This window comes from Cyclopterus lumpus, chromosome 22, assembly GCF_009769545.1.
Source record: "Cyclopterus lumpus isolate fCycLum1 chromosome 22, fCycLum1.pri, whole genome shotgun sequence".
Classification (NCBI taxonomy): domain Eukaryota; kingdom Metazoa; phylum Chordata; class Actinopteri; order Perciformes; family Cyclopteridae; genus Cyclopterus; species Cyclopterus lumpus.
The window spans coordinates 12,429,394-12,447,927 of NC_046987.1; the positions used below are offsets into that span (position 1 = coordinate 12,429,394).

Sequence of the window (18,534 nt, forward strand, 5' to 3'; positions counted from 1 at the left end):
ATAGAGGTGAATGGAATTTAGTTTATAGTGCAATTTTTATATTTGTACCAATCACTACATTTGATCCACATGCTATTGGGATTTGTTTTAAGTCCCCTTTAAAAATCAGCTGCTAAAACAATGTAGGTTCTCTTGAACTCCAGGGTCCTCAAGTCCCCAGCAAGCACTCAGTTCCAAGACTGATGTGCAATCTTTGTAAAATGCAATGTATACATTTTGGTTCATTGACAACATTCTAATATATTCAAAGGGAACAATATATCAGATAATATATACTTATATACACACAGTCCACCTTTATTAAGATTATGATTTTAATTTCCCTATGAAATATCCAATTACCAACAAAAGTAGAACAATTGGAATGTAGTTAGTATTGGAGCATGGAGTCACCGGTCCTCAACACTATTGACAGGACTGCTCAGCAGGCTCAACTAGTTCTGGAGAATTACAAGTTTAAAATTACATTCATGTGTCAGCATGGCATCTGTTCCACACTACTGGAAGAGTCAGTTGGACTGGTTTCTGCGTGACTACCGTGGGTTCAAATGTTACAAAACAAATTGTTCATGAACAAATGTTGCTTTCTTATAGCTGTTTATCTTACCCCATGACTTTTAGACTTGGCCATAATGGAAGATAATGACTTTTTACGAGACGTTAGGATGCTACCGCCGACCAAAACAAAATGAAATAAAACACTTTTCATAATTATTTTAATTATAAATATATTTATTAAATCACTGTTTACAATGTATTGAAAGACTGTATGTATACAACACTATATATATATTTATTTATTTATCAAAAGAAGAAAGTGCAAACATTTGGACTTTGAATTTGACACTTTTTTTCAATATCCATAAGCAGTGTAGTGAGTTTTAAAAGTAACACATATACAAATTAAAAAAGAACATGTACAGTATCTGTGGAATCACGCAGTGAACGTAAATCTGATTTTCACCACTCCAGCTTCATGTCGGCTTTGCTCCACACATATTTCCCTCCTCTTTTCAGAAACATCTTTTCATCAAAGCCACTGAAGCAAATGGCCTCCTTCACACCAACATCAAGGATGGACTTGGACGGGTCCTTTCGTCCCTCTCGACAGTCCAGGAAACGCATCTGAAAAGTGAAGAAAGAGGAAATCAGCTACACGTTTAAATGCTCATTAAATATGGAACAGTTAGAAGGCAAATGGCAATCAATCTTAATCTTATGTTTGGTCCATAAACAATATACCGATACTTACATATTCATCCAGGATCAGGTAGGAATTCCTCATCTGTGAAGACAAAGAAGACCACAAACTTCAGTTATGTGAGCCTAGGTGTGACTTGTTGTCAGACTATTTACACGCTAACACCACTCCCAAAAGAAAACGGCCAACAGAAATGTTCCAATGTTATTTAAGACACTAGATGATGGTTGGGCCTCCGTCCAATGAGCATTTTACTTGACCACTGTGGTTGTATAACACTCTACATTTGCACCCGGTTTGCAAATGGGAAAATAAACAATGGTCACAAAACTGCTTGTGTTCAAATGTATTTGCTGTCGTCCAAATATATCCAGCACACTGTGCATCCGTTTCCAAAGTGAAACAAGAATGGGATTCTGGTTTTGTAAAACCGGAGAGGAAAATGGCACAGTGCTTTGATTGTGGCTGGAAGTAGGTATTATTAATTTGAGTTGTAAGTAAATTGTATTATATATCTATAATTTCATGTAAATGATCATAGCATCACTTTTATATCAATCTACAATACAAACTAATGCTTCATTTCCACTCGTTCATTAAAAAAAAAAAAAGGGAGCCAGATACACTGATCTACATTGTCTCACTGGGTGTACAATGGTCGTGTAAGAAAGTGTATGTATGTGTATAAGGAAACAAATAAACCGTCAACAATCTCCTCTCATACCTTCTCATTGGACTCAGGAACCAGGCAGGGAACACTGCTGTGTCTTTCCAGGAAGTCCTGAAACAGCTGCTCGCTGATGACGAACCCCTCTGCCTCTCTCAGGGCTTTCTCTCCTGCATTTTCCCCGTCAATCAGCAGACACTGGAATACCTGAGCACAGCAAGCAGACAGAGAGGGTGAGTATGTGTGCCAAGATGTCATACACGCAAACATGACATGACATGTGTCTGCCGTCACCTTCCAGCGGACCGGGTTAAGCTGGAGGATGTTCTCCACCATGTCTTCGTCCACGTTGAAGGTGTTAATGACCGAGTTGATTTTGAACGCCACTTTGTACTGTTGGCACCAGTTGCGGATCTTGTGGAGGTTGTCAACGTGGCTCTTCCTCCCCTGAGCTCTGCCAATTCGCTGGTTGGTGGCTTCATCAAAACTGTCACAGGAGATGGCAAGGATGTCCAAATCGTCACCTGGTGGAGAGAGAGAGTGAGAGAGAGAGAGAGAGAGAGAGAGAGAGAGAGAGAGAGAGAGAGAGAGAGAGAGAGAGAGAGGGGGCGAAAGGGAGAGAGAGAAAGAGAGCATAGTTTTTAGAATCATGCTTTAAATTATTTTTGCATTGGTGCCAAATGCTTTTTTTCTTCTTGGTCTAAAAATATGCTTCGAACTAGTGTGCAATATTATATTAGGTTAAGAAAAAATGATTTGCCCTCAGAAGTTGAGACTAATTTGGAGTCTCACCATATTTCTGGAACCATTTTTCTTTGATCATGCTCCCGTTGCTGACAATGCTGACACTCGGGAGCTGGAGGTCCTGTTTGCAGTACTGAACTAATTTCCCCAGGAATTCTCCTTTGTCGTGCAAGAAAGGCTCTCCTCCAGAGAAGTTGATCTTCTCCATGCCTAAGAAACAGAGCGATGATGAATGTAACCGCATGCAAGAGGTTTGACACCACACACAATAACAACTTAGAATCTGTCAACATGTACCTGATGCCTCCAGGAGTTGGAGGCCCCTCTTGGCTTCATCCAGAGGCAGGACAAATGATGTTTTTGCAGTGTGGAAGCAAAATCCACATTTGTAATTACACTTGCGTGTGAAATGATAGTTGACACTTGTTGGAGTCATCACATCTTGGGCTCTCCCTTCACCCTCTCCTCCGCCAACAGGTGCAACGGAAGACATTGTTCCCCAACGGGCTCCGGGTGTCCTCACTGTTAAAAAGACGCTCGCCAATATGTTTCGCAGGGTGTTGATGCAGAGCTGCAGTAGCAGCACCGGAGACGCGAGCACGGAGGAGAACTGCATCCTCAAGCCGGCCGAGTGTCACTGCGTGTGGACCCGCGCGCGTCTTATATACGGGACTGCAGGGCGAACCTCGGAAACGGAGAAGGAAACTCCATCAGCTGAGCGACTCGATAGTTTCTGTTTACTTCAAGTCGAAAACGAAACACGGGGGGGGGGGGGGGGGGGGGGGTGGTGACGTGTACTGATGCGTCCCATCTATCATACAATGTAGTCCTTGTGCACCAATGAGAAGAATTAGGACATTCAATGTCCCATGGGATAATATTATGTGCTGTTGAATATAATGGTGCAGGTGTTTTTTTGGTGACTTTTAAAACAGGAGCAAATCAGTCAAATTGCATGTTTGTAAACGTTGTTAACTTTTAGTTTCTTTTAACTTGTCTTGTTCTGTGTTTTTTGTTTGTTTGTAACTGTGTTTCTTACGTTGCTGCCTGTCTTGGCCAGGTCACCCTCGAAAAAGAGATGTGTAATCTCAATGGGATTCACCTGGTTAAATAAAGGTTTAAATAAATAAATAAAAGGGTTTCCTGCTAACGTGCGTTTAATTATGTCATGCCCGAGTCTTTCGCAACATCTGAAACAGAACTGGGGCCCTTCATGCCCCACCTGAGGAAGTGCATACGTGGCTAAAAGATGTCACAGAGGCACCAATACTCTGATCCATCCAGCGAGTATTTCCTCCGGTTGCCTCAGGCTCACACCTGTCTATAAACACAACTATGAGTCAAGGGGGAGTGTGTTATTAACTTGTCTGACAGCTGAGGCAAAGTTTCGTTTTCAGTATAACTTTCGTTTCCCCCCGCTTGCGGGCCTACGTCACGCCTCGCTGTCGTTGGACCTGATCCGGGGAAAGAAATGTCACGGCGCGCCATGTCCCTGGTTGCTCCCTGGTCCTCGCGCGTGCTCTCCGTGGAGCTGGATGGAGCGCACTTCTACTTCTCCACTCGAGAGCAGCACCGCGGGGAGGAAGCGCCGCGCGTGTTCAGAGAAGCGCGGAAGGATGCGAGGCTTTACTCCCTCCTCGTCTGCGGCGGCGACAGAGTCAGACGCGCCGTGTGTCACGCGCAGCTGAAAGACACATTGCTGCGAGAGTTGCCTCCAGCGTGTCACGTGTCTCCCATGTCCTCGTTCGTGCCAAATGTCAGGGATTCCCTCTTAAAGGGCTACTTTTTAAAAGATCACTCGGAGAGCGCATCCCCGACCGAGCGCCTTTTGAGGGATTTATCTCAGCGCGATCCGGTGTTTGTGTGCTCATACCGGAAACTTCAGGAGGGTCAACTGTGGACTCAGCATCTGTGGTCTGGTGCAGGCAGCCCGACGGCGGACATGTCAGAGGATTCCTATGTGGTACCCTCAGAAGCGCCAGAGTGTCACCCATCAACACTCAACATCATCAACTCTGATGTGTTCTACAGTTTTGAGGAGGCCCGTGAAGTTCTCAACAAGGTTATTATACTCTCATTATGACGTGGCCTGCCTGTTCTAACAATTATAAAAACAACACATTATGTCAAGATATTGCCTCACTTGCAGGACTCGGGCAGGAGTGGCGCGCTCTTGTGGTAGAAGAAGGTATATCAGTGTGTCCCAAAGAGGCTCTTAATGCCTCCATTTATCTAGCAGTGCCAGGTGGCCGACAGTAGTGTGTGTGTGTGTGTGTTCATGCACGCCGCAGTCTATGGCTCCCTCCTGCCTCCTCTCGCAGCAGCAAACTGATTGTGTCTGTTTTGCAGTGTGGTGACATCATCCCAGAGGCGATGTCTGTGCTGGAGCTGCTGCCCAGCGGAGCGGAGGCCAGAAGTAAACCAGACTTCCCTGTTATTGTCATAGAGGGTCTGGATGCCACAGGTTAATACCATTACCTCATACATAAATATGGGATCAGTTTGATGTATAGATGTCTCGCTACGATTGCCAGTTGTTCTCTGCTAAAGCCATTATCTGCCAGTGAGCTTTTGCCTAATGGAATATCATGTATCATGACCTCAGGAAAGTTACAGCGCTGTGAAAATGGTTTATTGAAGAGCTAGCTTATCTAATACTCTTTGCAAACCTCATGAACCCTCAACCATGTATAGGAGGTGGGATGGGAGTTTTAGCTTTTCAAGAGTCACTGCAGTCCCTTATTACATTTACAAAAGAAAAATATTGTGAATTCTACTCTCCCAGTCTTGTGTTTATTCGTTGTATGCGATTGATTCTTTCCTGCCACCCTCTCCCCATCACAGGTAAAACCACTCTGACTGAGTCTCTGAGGGATGCTCTAGGGGCGTCTCTTTTACGGTCACCTCCCCAGTGTCTGTCCCCCATGAGGGCCCGCTTTGATCGGGAGCCTCCCCTCATCCGCAGGGCCTTCTACGCTCTGGGGAACTACATCACAGCAGAACAAATAGGCCTGCAGGGCATGGAGACACCTGTCATTGTTGACAGGTAAAGACGCAGCTGTTGTGACGTTGTGTGACCTGTTTTGAGATAGTGGGGACGATAGATACATTCCACTGTGATCCAGACCTACAATTTGATGTTAAACACCTCCGACTCCCCCCCGCGAGTTAGCTGAGCATCCATCAATCCATCGTTCACCTTTCAATCCGCCATTTATTATCTGTCCCTAGATTCTGGCACAGCACAGCAGCGTATGCCATTGCCACAGCAGTGAGTGGTCAGGTGTGCAACCTTCCAGCAGAGGGTTCAGAGGTTTATCGTTGGCCCGGTGACCTGCTGCAGCCCAGCCTTGTGGTCTTACTCACCCTGGAGCCTGAGGAGAGGAAGAGGAGACTGAGCAACAGAGGTCAAGGAGAGACGGAAGAGGAGAAAGAGCTGGACCACAACCAGCTTTTCAGACTCAAGTGAGATATTTGAATATGTGTAGGATACATGTTTGAGTCATTTAAAATATGGGGTATTACATTAATAATGAATCTACTAATTGCTTCTTTGATTAATCCATTTATTGTTTTTTCTTCAAAATGTCAGAACATTTTGAATAATCCCTAAAAAGTTAAGGTGATGTCTTCAAAGTGCTTGTTATCTGCAGCCAAAAGTCCAAAACCCAGAGATATTCAATTTACACTCACACAAATAAGAGGAAAAAAAGCTTATTATGAAAATAGTATTTAATTTAAAGAAATTGTTTCTAATAAAATAAACTAGTTTCTAACGATTCTTAAATTGTAACAACGTTAATACCACCAGTTACTATTAGAAAACTCCTTATTCAATGAAACAAGGGAAATTGCACTGTAACTATTTCATCAAAATTGTCCACCTGTTTTTATGAAAAATAAGGTTTTAAGACTGAAATGTATTAAACCAATAAAACTGAAGGCCTAAATGATTTCATTCTATGAAAAAAAAAATTGTAGTCGTACATTAAAATGTTATTTGAGATTTCATTAAACGCACAATATTAATCTGACTGAGGTCCAGTATGGTATTACTACTGTATGTTACACAGAGTGGGTAATGACAGAGAGAGAGAGAGAGAGAGAAAGAGAAAAACACACAGTAGACACACTTAGCGGTGTGACATGTGGACAAATGTTCTGCAGTCTGTGAAAAAAAAAGTTCTCTGTGAGTGTGAAAACATGAAACCACAGATGGGCTTCAAACCGTACGGCACGTTCCACTGAGTCAGGTCAGCTCAGTCTTCGTCTGATCCATCAAACACTTAACAATCAATTGCCGTCCTGTGGGGGAAGCAGCTGATGAGAAAGAACAGGTGATTAGTTGCCGAGCTGTTGTGCTCCATTAAGCTGGTCAAAACTCGCGAGGCACTGCCTGCTCAGATAGTCGCTTCGCAGACAGGTCGATGGCTACTTTCATTCATCCTCTATCCTGACATAATGGCCTTTCCACACGGGACAGCCAGATGTTGGGCCAGCAGAATTAGAAAATGGTGGGAGTTGACCGTCTGCCGCTGAGAGAGTGAGAGATTCTGCCGACTTGGTCAATCATTATTGCGAGGACTGTTCTTCATTTGTCTCAGGAAATGGCTGCGCTCTGAGCCATCTGTGTTGTTTTCTCATACTAAATTTCTCACATGTTGTGCATTTGTATCACTCTCCTCACTGTTCACCAACACTGTGAGCAGTCGAAATGCTCAAAGTTGTCCTGAAAAGATTATTCAGTGTAATTTAAAGTGTCGTCTGCTGTGTTTATATGCTCATTCTCTTCACTTGTTGACCGAGGTGTTTGTGTGTGTCTGCAGAGTGGAGACGGCTTACCAGAGGATCTGTGGCCCAGCATTTGTCACTGTGGATGCTAGTCCTTCTGCAGACCAAGTGCTGCAGCAAGTGTTGCTTTTAATTAGGGCCAAATGCCACTTGTAAACAGTTTTCCATCTCCCCTGCTGTCGGCCAAGCATCAAGTGGGCGCAGTACCTCCTTTCACCACTGGGTGCCAGTAAGGTGTTGTGGATCCACCGGCAGGAGGAATTGTGTCCAGATTGGAGTGAGAAGAGATTATTTTCAGAATGAGTAAAGGTTGAATGGCCGGGGGCCAGAACTGCATGCTACAATCAGAAATACATATTCATGTAGACACACACATGCATGCACTGATATTCACACGCGCACACACACACAAAATTATCGTGAAGAAGTGTGCACTTTACAGTTACTGCTGTTGCGACCTCTCAGAAATGAGACACAGTGCAGCCGCACTTATTGACTATTACTTGTATTTGGACCGACACAGAGAAAAAATGGATGATAACATTTCTATAAGCACCAGTGAGTTAGATTTTAGTCAAGCACACAAACCAATCTCAAAATATACAATTGAGCGACAAGAATGAAAACATTGAAAGACACATTCAGATAAAATACTTTAAAAAAAATCACATTTCAAATTAAAAGAAAATGAAACCAAGTATCTGTTTGGGGGTCTCTCCTTGAGTGAGCACGACTTACATAAGCCAAAGAAGATATACAAAATGTGGGTGCTTACATAAGTACATATGAACTTTCTGTGAACACAAAGTTGTTTTTTTACAATATAAAAGTCCTTTTTTGAAGTGCACTGCAGATGGCGATTCCCTGTAGTTCAATAGTGTGATATTGACACAACTGATGCCATAACCTGTGTGGCTCACAGTGGAGCTGTACAGTACACACCATGTCTTCATGGGCGCAGGCACTCACAAGTGTGCACACATACAGTACATGTACATCTGCACTCCTACTTGTGTAAACACACACACACACACAAACACACACACACACACACACACACACACACTTGCACATCTACTAAGAGCATATACTGTAACTCATATAAATATATAGGGAGGAAATGTACATGTGGCCTATATGATGGGAAGATTAATTGGAGGTTTTAGTAATTATGAGCTTGGCAAAGCTGCAGGCTGGAGAAGACAGAGTGACCCATCTCTTTTACTGTGATGCATCAGCAGAGCGCCAACCACTGCAGACCCTATTCATATGGCAATTAATGGAGCACTGTATATCAATGTCATTCCATTGCTCCCCCACATAAGTGCAAGGATTACTCCTACTACCAATTACGGCAATCCAATGTTTTACTGAGTGGAGAGGTGCTGTGGATGCAAATCATAGCATTGCATGTAATCACATAAACTAAAATAAGGTGTCATTATGTTTATGGGTATGGATTCCTACATGAGGTAAGTATCAGAAGGGTTTATTGAATTCATAGGCCCTCCGCTGACTGGTGACCATGTGTATGTGCTGTATGACACAAAATGAATGTGGCACAGAGCTGTGTGGAATTTTGATTGCCATTAACACAGGAGCCTCTCAAGAGAGTCCACAATGTATGAAGTAGGAGAGCAATGCAATTAGGCATTACGCCATACATCATACCTGAATGCAAGGCTGTGTGTGCCTGTGGTGTCAGACATATTTCCAAGTCAGATGTTATGCTTTGCTATTCTTGGCAAACGCAAAGTGAGTGGTGATATCATGCCACGACTGGCCCTAAACACTACTGTAATATGACGTTAATGACCCATAATCACAGCACATTACACATGCACTGAAGTTATTCTCTTTACATTTGTTAACAGTGCTTTGTGCATGTTGAAACATGGAAGAAGTTCTTTTTGTCAGATAGTCAGGATATACTCAGGGGTTTTAACAATAACAACGACTCTCACACTGAATATTTGTGTTTCGCAGTTGAACCGTGGTTTGTGGAGGAAAAGTTAATAAATGCAATCTGCTTCCAATCTGTGACCTCACAACTGAAGTTACAAGATAAAAGTCCAAACTATAGTTGTGGGGGGAAAAAAGGATCCGTCGAGAGGAGTTCAGCCTTACACACATGTCCATAGACATACATATACAGTACACTTACACTATACACAGCACACACATGCACACACACACACCTTGCCCTGTATGGGGCCACTTTGCACTACACTCCTCAACTTCAATATTTCATCTGCACAACAGAGAAGGAGCAGCAGAGAAGAGGAAAGCCCTCCATGAAATAATTAAAGATCCAGCAGGGATGCAGCAGCACAGCAGCCGCCGTCCCATCCTAAGTAATAGATCAAATGAAAGCTGTCCCTCAGATCATTAATAATGAGTGTGGAGACTGAGGGGGTAGGGGTGGAAGGGAGGGCATAGGGCTGGTACAGGTTGGAGGAGGGAGAGAGGGCATTGGGGAAGCACAAGGTGTTTTTATGTATGCATGTGTGTTAGGAGTGTGTTGGGGGTGGGGGCGGAGGGGTTGAATCGTAGGCTAGGTCCCTTGGCAAAGACCCCAGTGGGCCTCACTTGGCAGCCACATGAAGCGGCATGGCAAGAGGAGTCATGCATATGATCTGGCACCAAGTGTCTGCCAAACTCTAAAGACCCTACAGCAATATCCATATACATCTCCTGTCAAATAAACAACCTTTTACACAGTGAATAAGCAGGTTATCAGGGGCTAATAATGCTCTCTTTAATCAGTGGGGCCTCAGAGCAGTAGCGGGATATGATCGTGGATTTTGGGAGAGCTGAGTTAGCTAGACAGGCAGGGATGGGCTGTCTGTATTGGGGGAGGGGGGATACAAGAGGGAAGAGAAGCCGAGGGGAAGGCTGGAAAAGGTGGCCAGGATGGTGGATGGGGGGGGGGGGGGGGGGGGTGAAGGGGGATGTTGCGGATGCTCATCTGTGAGCTCAAGTCCCTCCAGATTCCTCCAGCTGGCCGATATACAACGTATTTCCCAAACACTATCCTCACCAAATACAGTATGGAACATTCCCTTAAGCAGCTTCAAATACCATCTGAGGTCTTTCCTAAATATTCACCAACCTCCTTAACATCCCAAACAACTGCCAGGGCGGGTGTGTAAAGGAATTGCACCAAATTGGATTAGAAAAAGCTGATTAAAACAGAGTGACTGCAAAAAAATGTTAAGAAGGGCATTCAGAACCCACGATTGAAATAGCCTACTCAAGTAACCGCATATTTTAAAGACGTTGAAACACAACATTTGGAGGAAACAATCATATTTTATTCAGCGTTAGTTATCCAGAAGACTAAATGAAAGTACATGATCACAATTACAATTGTTCCCCCTTCTTGACCCACACACAATCTAGCCCAATCTCCTCTCCAACCTCATTCCCTCTCACACACGTCCAGCGTTGCACACATGAACACACCGCATGCTTGCACAGCACTACCACCTCCCTCTCAACACAGCAGGTGGTAGCAGACACCCCGGCCCCATTCTCTGTGAATGACGTGCGGTGGGATGTAAAAACACGAAGAGTGTAGGAGTTGAACTGATCGGTGGTGAAATGTTTGTCAAAAAGCATACAGCAAAGCTCACAATGTGCTGGAAAAGGCAAAGGCGAGGCAGAGATGTGAGGGGAATTACTTTGTTCAGGAGGAAAAAATAAAAAGGTTTAGAAAATATCCCATCAAAAACATGTATAATTCAACAGCTTTTCATCATCATGCTCACCCTTTGTCATGGTGTGTGAATACTTATTTGCAGGGGCAAAGACAGCATCTCTGCCGATAGGTGCAGGTATTAGGCACAGCATGCTCTATATTCAGGATGCCATTATATATTCAGGTTGTGCTTATTTTCTGATGTTTTCTGAGGATAGGTGCTGTATAGTCTGTGATGATTGCATGAAATCTCACCAGTTTTGCCTGGCGGCTGTTGGGGAGGCTTCACCAGGAACAGTTAAATATTTAAACACTGCTGTGAGATCTCATTAAAAACGGCACACCAGCCCCCATAAGGCCCCTACAGCACTCCCTCACACACTCCCCGAAAAGCCAGTTAGAACTTGGTGGAGTGTGACAAAACAGTTATTGTCTATTTACTGTGGAGAACTTGTGATAAATCATCATATCCTGTCAAATAAGGCAGCTGGCAGTAGTGTTGACAAGTGGTAAGTCGTCATATGAGGGTAGAAAATGATTGAGAATTCAGTTCTGTTTTGACAGCTGCAAACACACAGAAATATGCCAAAAACAAAACAACATGACAGCTAGACCAGACTAATATTTCCATAACACACATATGAAACAAGACAAGAACAAACTTTGGCTCTCTGGGGCCTTCTTGCCTTCTCACACAATCTGGGCAATTAATTCCAACTCTATTGTTTTGGGCTTCCCTATTTTTAGCCTGGCTGCCCTCTCAAATAAATTGATTTCCTGTGGCGAACTTGGAATGTTCCTTGTGTGCCATGTTTTTTTTTTTTTTCCCCTCCTCCAAACACACAAATGCCGTCCTTCTTCCCCCAGAGGAATAAATCAAAGGCAACGCTGCCAAGTTCTATGCAGCTGTGTGTGTGCATCTCTTTTTATACATGAAAATGGTTTATTTTTGTTTCAGTTCCATTATTGCTTCGGCATGTCTCCTATACTTCATCTGGCATCAGCAGACAGCAGACAGCTGAGAAGCTACTTGCTTGACAGGCAAGTGGCCGACTGACTCTCAAAAATACCCAAACTGACTGACTCTCCGTCTCTGGTCTGACTCTTTGATTTGATCTCTCATGAGACACAGAGGTCTGTTTTCTGTGTGCTCTCCACCACAAAACTAATGGCTGGGTCAAAACACACTGAGCTCTCAGATCGCAAGAAGATATTTAAACACACAGCGCTACATACAAATAAAAGTAGAGCAACTTGATCCTGGATTCTTGTAATGGTGTCGGGGGAGCCCCTGGTCTTTGATGAGCACGACTAAAGACAGATGCATCGCGGTTGGGGGAAGCTGCGCTTGCAAGGAAAGATGAAATTACAATGCAGACTGACAAAGAAAGTGAGGAATATGAATCATTAAGCAGAGCAAATGTTTGCTCAACTTCAGTGGGACAACTCTGTAAACGTGCACCACGTACTGTCGTATATCAAATTACTTTTTAATTTGAGTGCTGTTAACTCAGTGCACCAAATCCTGGCGGAAGTTGAGGGTGTATTGTGAATTCATGAGTGAATTTTGTTAAACCAGATGACCAGGGATTTGGTGTGGCTTACGTTTCAATTTCGGTTGTCACATTCCGCCGTGTGAGAGGGAAAGGATCGTAAATAAGGCCTTTGGGGTGTGAAAACAGATAGTGATGGAGAGACAAGAGGAGGGAGAGAGGCAGGGAGACACAAACGAGAGAAACATACCGCTAGATCCCAATTCCTTATCCTGACTAAGCCATCTGAATCCCTCTACAACACCCATTCCGCTGGCTCACTCACTGGCTCTCCTGTGAGAGAGATGAGGCATTTGCCTGCTTTACAGTCTTCTCACTGCACCGCAGACATTTTTTGAGTTTATCTGCGCTCATCTCCATAATCAACACCATATACCCAGCAGCCTACAGGGGGGACTGCGAGCCAACAGGGGAATAGGATTCACACTGGCTTTAGCTCCCAACTCTTCCCACAAGTCACTCCTCCTGCTGTCTAAATAGAGTTTATCCAGCAGTCCTCAGGGCCTGATGTTTACTGTATGTTCCCACAAGTCACATACTTACTCACTTTGAAGCACGACCAATGTCCGTCTCTGTTAATAAAAATGTAGGATGCAAGCCTTTGGTCGACCATGTGTAGAATACAATATGGAGAATGGAGAATATTGTTAAAGTGTCAACTGTTTGAGCCTCCGATGATGTACAGTGACAGAAACATAAGAAGCCTCACTTTTAGGAAACAAGACTTAGAAACAGTTCCACACAGGTGAAACCAGTGACACAAAAAGGAGAAAAGAAAAAAGACATCTTGCCTTCCAAACACCCAGAGCCAGGTGATGATGTAGCTGGCTCGAGCCTGGCTGGAGCAGTTATCCATCTCACCCTGTGCTGCCAGCTGTCAGAGTACACAGCTCCAGCTACCGCCAGTGGCAGGTGTAATCAATATGGACTCCACAGAGAGTTGCACTACCAGAGGCCAGTCTCCACTCTCTAACCCATCTCTGTCTCTCCAGGGTAAACAGTAGGCAGGCGGGCAGGGAGAGTACGTTTGATGTCTCCACCGGGCCAAGATGCAGCAGCCTACTATAGCTCTCTAGCAGGGCGATGATTAATGCTGCCTATCAGATGCACCATCATGTTTGAGTTAGACTGAGGTGGGTTGTGCTTCTCCAAAAAGTTGTATTTTTAGAAATACTATAGGCAACAACTGTCACTCAGCACCTATAAAGAACATTCAAGCTCAAGCATGAGTTGATTTCGTCAAAGACGCAGGTTTATTTTCAACACCTGGCGTGACACATATTAAGTGGGCGGTTTGGGTGGAAATATCTATATTAATGTAAAGGAAAACTAAATTTAGACACCGGGTGAAAATTAAAAATATTGAAATATAATGAAATACATTTTAATATGGCTCTGTATTATAATTTTGTTACTGTAAATCAACTTCTGGAGCTGGAGTTTGTGATTAAGCTATCTCTGGTTCCACCAGAGAGCCGCCGGAGCAGACGTTTACTTAGGTAACATTGTTATGATATTCACCTAAAAAACACACAAAATTCCCAAAACAAAACATACAACACTACAAAAGTTGTAGCAATATTCCAAACACAGATAACATGGATGACAGGATGTCACAGACAGTAAATATGCAAGTTTGTGCTTGCACTTGATTTAATATTAAACCAATCCTGCTTATATACCGTATAGTATGAATGGTAGCAATATATGGTGAAAACAGTATACACTTATTAAAAATGAATGATGCTGTCAAGTTGTGTAGGAGTTTTGAATGATGCATCATTAACAGTAATTTGAGAGAGGGACATACTGTCTTATAAACACACACACACACACACGCACACACACACGCACACACACACACACACACACAGTGCCCCTGAAGGTATTCGATTCTCCACCTAAACTAATGTGCAGAGCAATGGAGAAGAATAAACAGTGAATTTAAAATGATCTTTCATTTTAATGACTTGTTGTTGTCTTTAAAAAATCATTTTCTGAAATGTGTTCAGGGGATCTGTGGAGGAGTCAGCTAATTTAAAATAGTGTAGATCTTGCCCGAAGACAGAAATCCTATGTATTTGCATGTACTATGCATTTTCTTCAGCATATTGCACTCCATATGCAGATATAGAAGCACTTACGGGGGAGAACTATTTAGGTAAGAGAGCTGGGATTTATTTTCCAAATTCTAGTATCTCAGAGGCATTTGTCCTGTAATTACTACAGTCTTGGTTTTGCTGTTTAGCAAGAAAGTATAGCTTCTGTTTGGTCTAGAATTTAGTTTGTATTCAACACCTAAAGTGTGGCAACAGTTTGAGTTTCAAAGACAACTTTATAGTTTATTTGCAGAGCAAGTGAAGCTATTGTGTTGTAGTCTATCACAATGACCCAGCAATCCAAAAGAGTATGACACAAATGGTGATCACAAAACACATGACAAAGGCTGCTGACCTCTGGGCTACCCTGAAGGAAGTCTAGTAACAAAAGGCAGAGATACTATTTCAAGGTTAGGCCTATCTTACAGATGCACATACACACGCACACACACACACACACACACACACACACACACACATATGAACACACTCACTCGTTCATTACAGCATTCCATTCTGAAGTAGTGGAATTGGAAAACAGTATATCATAAAAGGCGTAATAATCTTGAGTAAGACTACTGACCATCAAACTGTTTTTAATATGTAATCAAAACCAATTCTAGATCTACACTCCCACACTGAGGTAGCACATGGATTCTCGCCAATAGGCAAGCAACTGAAACACCCTAAGGGTGTTAAAGTCTTGGTGTGATTAATATGCGCAGTGCAGCATTTTAATTTGAAAAGTCACTGGTCCATTAGATTCCTCTGTTACAGCCATGTCAGCCCAGTACTGCTCTCCAGGAAAATCTGACACCATGTTATTCGGCCAAAAAGCCTCTCTTGTCTGTCCCTCTGTCTCGTCACATGTTTTTCTTTAATCTCTAGTTGTATCTAAACCCTTTCTCTGTCTCTCTTACCCTGTCTCATCTCATCATTCTTTATTTCCTGACTTGCTGTCCAGGACCCCGTGAAATCAGCAGGGAGAGGCAGCCAAAAAGCAATGGATTTACTGCATGCTTTGGCTCCATCACACAGAGCGACAGAGATGAAGAGAGGTGAGCTCAAATGGTGGAACATTAGATGGAAAATTATCTCCTTTACAAAAAAGAAGATGTTATTTTGCAGTCTGACGACAGGCGGGGGGGGGGGACGTGTAAGCCGGGGAGAAAAATGTTGGGAAATGATATTGTCTGTAGATTTGGTTCTTAAATCCAAGCCAACGTTGAGTTCATTAAATCTGATGTCAGAAACCTCACTTGACATTTAAATCTCCAGTTTACTCTGATGTATCAAAAACTTGAAACTAATTGATCTCCTAATATCCACAGCACTGATCAAACAGTTGGTGACAGGCCCGGACACTGATCTCGAGAGGAAAGAGGAGACATATCTACACTGTGGGTGTGTGTGTATATGTGAGTGCTAGGTACGTGTCTTTCTATCACTTTCCCTCCTCTCCTCCCACGCTCCCTCTCCTCTTTCCCTCTGACCTCGATCTTCTGCCCCCCCTAAACAACTGATCCTTTCCACTGACCTCAAACTAGTCCGACTGCTCTGAGAATGATGGATTGGTGCAACACGGTGGCCCATTTAAAGTTAAGTCCTCTACTTTACAGCATGTCTGATGCAATGAAGCGCTACGCCTCGCAGGGTGCAAGTGTGTCAGCTACATGCAAACAACACCACTCAAAGCCATTGAAGTTTATTTAAATTTCAGACAGTATTTATAGGGTGATATTCACAAGCTGTTATTATATGGCATTAAGAAGACCATCAGTTGGATACACTTCAAGGAGAATGTGTTGTTGCAGCCTGTAGCAGAATCCTAAACTTGATGTCTCTTATTACTTCCAACAAAAAGCAGAGAGGCAGAGTTCACACCTGTTCACATGGCATAAAAAGGCTTACTGGAGGGCTGTTCCTGACTCTAATGTTTATACCATCCTCCTCGTCGTCCCCACAGGCCACTGAAAAGACTGTGGATTATTTAATAGTGCTGTATACTGATGGCAGGCTACAGTTTCACTGCCACTTTATGATCCAACGCTGGGAAAGCTATCTTTCAGCTGAAAAGATGGGGAATGCACGAGGAGGAGGCATCATTCATTGCCGCACAGTCGCTAGTTCCTTATTCCGTTCTGAGGTGTACACAAGTCACGGGGCACGACAACCTCCCTGTGTACATTAAGTCTACGTCTGCAGATAAATTGGTCGGAGCTTGGCCGGAGATTGCTTTGATTTATGGCGTAATTACAGAGTTTTGTTGCAGCATTGATATGCCCGGCTGTCTGTGCCTGGGTTCGTGAGTATGGTTAATAACAATGAAGCTGTCAGGTCTCAGAGGCAAGCAGACAGGTCTGATGTTACCAGTGGTATGATGTGTGTGGTGGCATATCTCATGTAGCAACCACAAGTCATATAGGCATGTCATATTACACTGCAGTCTCCAGTATGTCTGAGCATCCCGGCTGAGAGAGTAATCAGATAAGATAATGTAGTCAGGAGAGACAGAGAGAGAGCGAGAGACAGAGAGTGTGCGCGAGAGAGAGAGAGAGAACATTGACTATAACACTCATTGTCAGAATGGTAGTGCATCCCTGGGAGGGACAATCTATCACTCTCACACACACACTCACACACAAAGTTGAGCAGAGGAGACGAGGCTGTGAGTGTTCGTCACAGACAGGAGGATGTTTATAAAGCTACCAGGCTCAGTGCATCTTTCAGGTTGCATTATGGGTGCTATCTAATTGGTGATGGTGGAGGCAGAGGTGGGCCTCATTGGAGGTTCAACCAGAGGCTAGCAGTCTCCATAGCATCTCAGCAGCTCGTATTTCACTCGATCACACACACACACACACACACACACAAACACACACACACGCACACACACACACACACACACACACACAAACACACAAAAAATCCTTCCATTGCACTTCCGTGAATTAATGTAATGTGGGTTTCTTCATCAAAAAGATGTGAGTCAATCTCTTTTTAATTGTGTTACTTTTTTAGTTCACAAACTTCAGTGTTCTTTACTGTTGACTTTAGATCCACCCTCAGCAGGAACATGACAGGACCAACAGAGCTAACTGAAATACGATTGTGATATTAAACAACGTATAGGATCATTAGTTGCATCTCAATATGCAGCTTTCGAGCCTTTTTCTTGTAACACACACTCTTTTACGCTTTCTTAAACTCCCCGGTTGGGAACACGATCGGTGAATATGGATCTGTCCACAAAACTGCACTCAGATAAATCCTTAAAAAATCTCTCTGTTGGCATTTAAAAACCAGAACAATATAAACGTTTCTTCTGCTTCTTCCTGCAGAACTGTACATTACAGCCCTGGTTGTTACCTGGATATAAATGGTGGTTTGATTGTGGGCAAAACTCTTTGATGCTGCTGAACTCATACAACAGACACAGAAATATATGAATGAGAGAGCAGGAGGTAATAAAAACAGGTTTTTACTGTTGCAATTACAGTATGTGGAAAAAGGCCACAATGTCTGTAAGCTAATAGTCATATGACAGCATTTTCGAAAAAGCATAATTTTCCCAGTCCATGCAATAAGAATACACCAACTTGGAACCAGTCTTATAAGTGCTTTGGAAAAACTCCCTTTTCTGGGGCAGGAAGTGCAAATGGAGGCCCAAATGAGAGAAATAAGCTGAGGCTAAAGCACATAAATTACACTAATAGACCTCTGTCTGTGTCTCCCCTACTCTCTGTCTCTTTTCACTCAGATTCTTTGACTGTCTTGTT

General features: G+C 43.3%; 2 protein-coding genes across 2 annotated transcripts; one reads left to right on the forward strand and one right to left on the reverse strand.

Annotated features, from left to right (window-relative positions):
* Window positions 1-740: 740 nt before the first annotated feature.
* On the reverse strand, window positions 741-3,327 carry rsad2 (radical S-adenosyl methionine domain containing 2). The gene is made up of 6 exons (XM_034563028.1): window positions 2,910-3,327; window positions 2,661-2,822; window positions 2,163-2,392; window positions 1,926-2,075; window positions 1,253-1,285; window positions 741-1,125 (listed from the first exon to the last, which is right to left on the reverse strand). The coding sequence occupies exons 1-6, from the start codon at window positions 3,226-3,228 to the stop codon at window positions 961-963; spliced, it is 1,059 nt and encodes a 352-aa protein (XP_034418919.1). The 5' UTR covers window positions 3,229-3,327; the 3' UTR covers window positions 741-960.
* Window positions 3,328-3,989: 662 nt separating this feature from the next.
* On the forward strand, window positions 3,990-8,100 carry cmpk2 (cytidine monophosphate (UMP-CMP) kinase 2, mitochondrial). Its single transcript, XM_034525633.1, has 5 exons — window positions 3,990-4,674; window positions 4,962-5,076; window positions 5,457-5,658; window positions 5,844-6,077; window positions 7,439-8,100. The coding sequence occupies exons 1-5, from the start codon at window positions 4,084-4,086 to the stop codon at window positions 7,557-7,559; spliced, it is 1,263 nt and encodes a 420-aa protein (XP_034381524.1). The 5' UTR covers window positions 3,990-4,083; the 3' UTR covers window positions 7,560-8,100.
* The last annotated feature ends 10,434 nt before the right edge of the window (window positions 8,101-18,534 follow it).